The 3,428-nt window shown below is 37.7% G+C and overlaps 1 protein-coding gene across 1 annotated transcript; it reads right to left on the bottom strand.

Annotated features, from left to right (window-relative positions):
* Positions 1-482: 482 nt before the first annotated feature.
* On the bottom strand, positions 483-3,204 carry LOC127808825 (berberine bridge enzyme-like 8). The gene is made up of 2 exons (XM_052347475.1): positions 2,581-3,204; positions 483-1,706 (listed from the first exon to the last, which is right to left on the bottom strand). Exons 1-2 carry the CDS (start codon positions 3,152-3,154, stop codon positions 667-669), a joined length of 1,614 nt encoding a protein of 537 aa, XP_052203435.1. The 5' UTR covers positions 3,155-3,204; the 3' UTR covers positions 483-666.
* Positions 3,205-3,428: the final 224 nt, after the last annotated feature.

The following is a 3,428-nucleotide window of genomic DNA, read 5'->3' as shown; positions in this document are numbered from 1 at the left end:
CTTCTCTTTACTACTAATTATAGGAGAGCATCAAATTGATACAGTAACTACGTTGATTTTACGTTTTTAATTACATTATTAACCGGCATGTTTTAATTAATTGCATTATTAAAGCTGTGTGCTAAGACTAATTAAATTACAAGTTTACTGTTTAACAGGTACGTAACAGCACGTTTTAATGCAGTTAACAAACTATATATATACTTTGGATTTGTTAATATTTTTTAAAAGAACCAACAAAAAGAATATTTTTCCGGGATTAGTCTCTTTTGACACTTCGATTATATATCAAAACACTGATATTAGAGAAGCAATTATAGTATATAGGTTTTTCATAAATTTTCTTATATACATAACATTACAAGTAATTAAGTTTCTTTTATGCATAACGTTACAAGTAAAAAAATTATTATTAAATGGATGGATAACACAAGTAAGAATTACGTATAAGAACGCCATTTTCATCGTAACACAAGTAAAAGTAGAACAATGCTTTTATTTTCTTCCATTTATTCTTTACTAATTTTACAATCCTTGTAAACTAAAAATACAATATATTTTCTATCTTCGTACAGTATCGAGAGGAAACAATATATATATATATATAGGTAGTACACAAATTGAAGAAGCTTGTTCTATAATAATGCTATAAAGCCTTCATCTTAATTATTTCCTTGCATGTGGAGCGACTGGAATACTCTGCTCGTTTCTGAAGAAATTATCAGGATCCACCTTCGTCTTTATCTGCACCAACCTCATGTAATTCCCCATGAAATACTTAATCCCATAACCAGCCGCTTCGGCGAAGCTTTTCCGGCCGTTGTGGTTGATCCCCAAGTCAAGATCTCTGTAATTCCAGAAAGCTTGTCTCGGAAACTTGGACACAAATGGAGTCATATATTCGTGTAGCTTCCTCGTCAGATTCACGTAGTAGTTTGCCTCCTCTTTGCCATCTTCGTCCCAGTTCGCGGCGTACTGGATTTTGCAGATGTTTCCGGCGCGGTGGGGAAACGGCTTCGCCGACGCCGAGATCTCCGCCATCTTCCCGCCGTAGGGGTTGAACGTTAGCACCGGTCGTTCCAGCTCGATCATCTTCTTCCATATGAATTCCAGACCTTCTTTTGGAATTGGTTTGGTCAAGTAGTCCGATTTCCTCTTCAGATGGGTGAGAACTTGGGGAGTTCTGCTTAGTAGAACGTTCACCGGCGTTCCGGTGGGGAAGCTGGTATAGTAGAGAACCGATTCGACCCAGCTCATTTCAGTGCAATCTGATTTTTTCAAACTCAGTTCGGGGAAGCTCTGGTTCATTACAGAGAGGAGCCTCTCGGAATCTCCCAGGAACAAGGTGAAGAACGACGCCCGGATCGTCTTTTCCCCGGTCGTGCTGCTGTTGACGACGTCTATTATCAGTCTGATGAAGAGATCTTGGTCCAACTTGTCGGCCACTTCCGTCCAGCGATAAACGAGGTCGGTGGCGTTTTGGTCTAGGGTTCGTTCGACTCGGAAGACAGTCACTGTTTCGGGGACAGCCACCAGTTTGATTTTGTAGGCGAGAACGACTCCGTAGCTGGATCCTCCGCCGCCGGTGATGGCCCAGAACAAGTCCTCACCCATGGCCTCTCGGTCCAAAAGCCTGCCATTGACGTCGATTATTTGTGCGTCGACAACGTTATCGACCGTGAGACCGTATTTCCTCATCATATTACCTGTGAAAATAAAAATGTCAGAATCAAAACTGAATGAAATGAAGAGTACAGCTAAATAGTGTGTTTTTCATTCAACATTTTTAATTTTTCTAAAATTGGGATATAAAAAATATGTTGTTCATTTAACACTGCCCTAAAATGATTATACTATTTATTTATATCAACTTTGAAGTGTTGTGTGTGCCTGTGCAGCTTGTGACAGAATCGATCGAAATTCCTTAACTAACTAAATTGATTCGAGATGCAAAATAGAAACAAATTAACTGATTAATCCAAAAAATTGAATTAATAGATAACTGAAAAAATTGAAACTAATTAAATCGTATAAAGTGAATTGAATCAATTAAACCAAAAAAATACAAAAAAATCAAAAATAACCAATATAAAACACACAAAACGGAATAAAACAAAGTCGTTTTATAAATATCAAAACAATATCGTTTTAAAGTTTGTTTGGTTCGGTTCTTTCAACTAAAATATCGAACCGAAAATCAAAAATAAAAACTAAACTTTTGAAAAAAATTAATCAAACCGAATCAATGTAAGAAAAAAAAATCAAAAGTTCGGGTAAATTAAGCTTTTGCTCTTTCGTATATGTGTTTATATATAGATGATAGCTTTTTAAATTTTAGAAAGCATTCATTTCTAAAGAATTTAGATGACTTCTTTTTATGTTTTTCAATTCTTAAATGTCAAAGAAAAGGAGATGATTTAAGAAAAGTTTTTTAAAATATATATTTTCTAAATCTCTAAGTTAGTAATAAAAATGTTGGTATTTAATCAATTTTTCTAATTTTTCATTAACAACCCCTAAATAGATATAAAAATAAACCTAATTAACTCAAAACGTTCTAATCTTTAACAACATCATTACCATATCCACCGCCGCTAATGTGGCCGCCAACGCCAACTGTCGGGCAAACTCCGGCGGGGAAGCCATGGGTTTTGCTTTTCTCGGCGATTCGGTAGTAGACTTCGCCAAGAGTTGCACCAACTTGAACCCAAGCGGTCTCGTCTTCTATACTGACATTGATGGATCTAAAGTTAAACAGGTCAAGAATAAAGAAGGAAACCTCAGACCAATACGAGATTCCTTCGTAATCATGGCCGCCACTTCGGATCTTCATCTGGAGGCCATGAGCTTTGCCGCAAATAATGGAGGCCTGGATGTGGGACTCGTGCAATGCAGTGAGAATGAGCACTGGTTTCGGGGTGAAAGATTCGTTGAACCTGAGGTTTCGAATGTAAGCCTGAAGAACAGAAGAATAGGAAGAGTTGTTGGGAGTGTAGACGGCCGGCGAGGCCGGAAAAGAAGGGTCGGAATGGCTGTCGAGGCACTGAATGAATGCCTGAAGGTTAGAATCAGAAGCTGCCCATGAAGAAGAAGGATGAAGAAATGCTGCCAGGAATGTTGAAACTAATAATAATACAAGAGTTGAAGTTGTCATTTTGGGGTTCTTGCTTTTGAATCTGTGATATGGTGGAGGTTTGGGTTTGGGTTTGGGATTTATAAGGACGAGTTTGGGTTAGAGAAATGGAGGGCTTCTAGTTCTGGCCACAATATGTTTGACCATTCAACAGTCAAATTAAGAAGGCAACAGCGTAACCATGTTGGGCATTGACATTGAGCCTTCTTCATGGTTAATTAATCGATACAGGGTATTACCCCTCATTATTAATATTCATATCAGTAGTTAATGTTAATCCCGCCTGCGAATGATG

This window comes from Diospyros lotus, chromosome 8 (genome assembly GCF_014633365.1).
Source record: "Diospyros lotus cultivar Yz01 chromosome 8, ASM1463336v1, whole genome shotgun sequence".
In the NCBI taxonomy this organism is placed as follows: domain Eukaryota; kingdom Viridiplantae; phylum Streptophyta; class Magnoliopsida; order Ericales; family Ebenaceae; genus Diospyros; species Diospyros lotus.
Note: the sequence above shows the minus strand (reverse complement) of the source record. Positions and strands in the feature narration are given on the sequence as shown.

Excerpts from the sequence above, each read along its gene's own strand:
- LOC127808825 (XM_052347475.1), bottom strand. The coding sequence starts at position 3,154 with ATGACAACTTCAACTCTTGTATTATTATTAGTTTCAACATTCCTGGCA. Across the intron at positions 1,707-2,580 it reads CATTAGCGGCGGTGGATATG|GTAATATGATGAGGAAATAC; the intron begins GTAATGATGTTG and ends TTATTTTCACAG.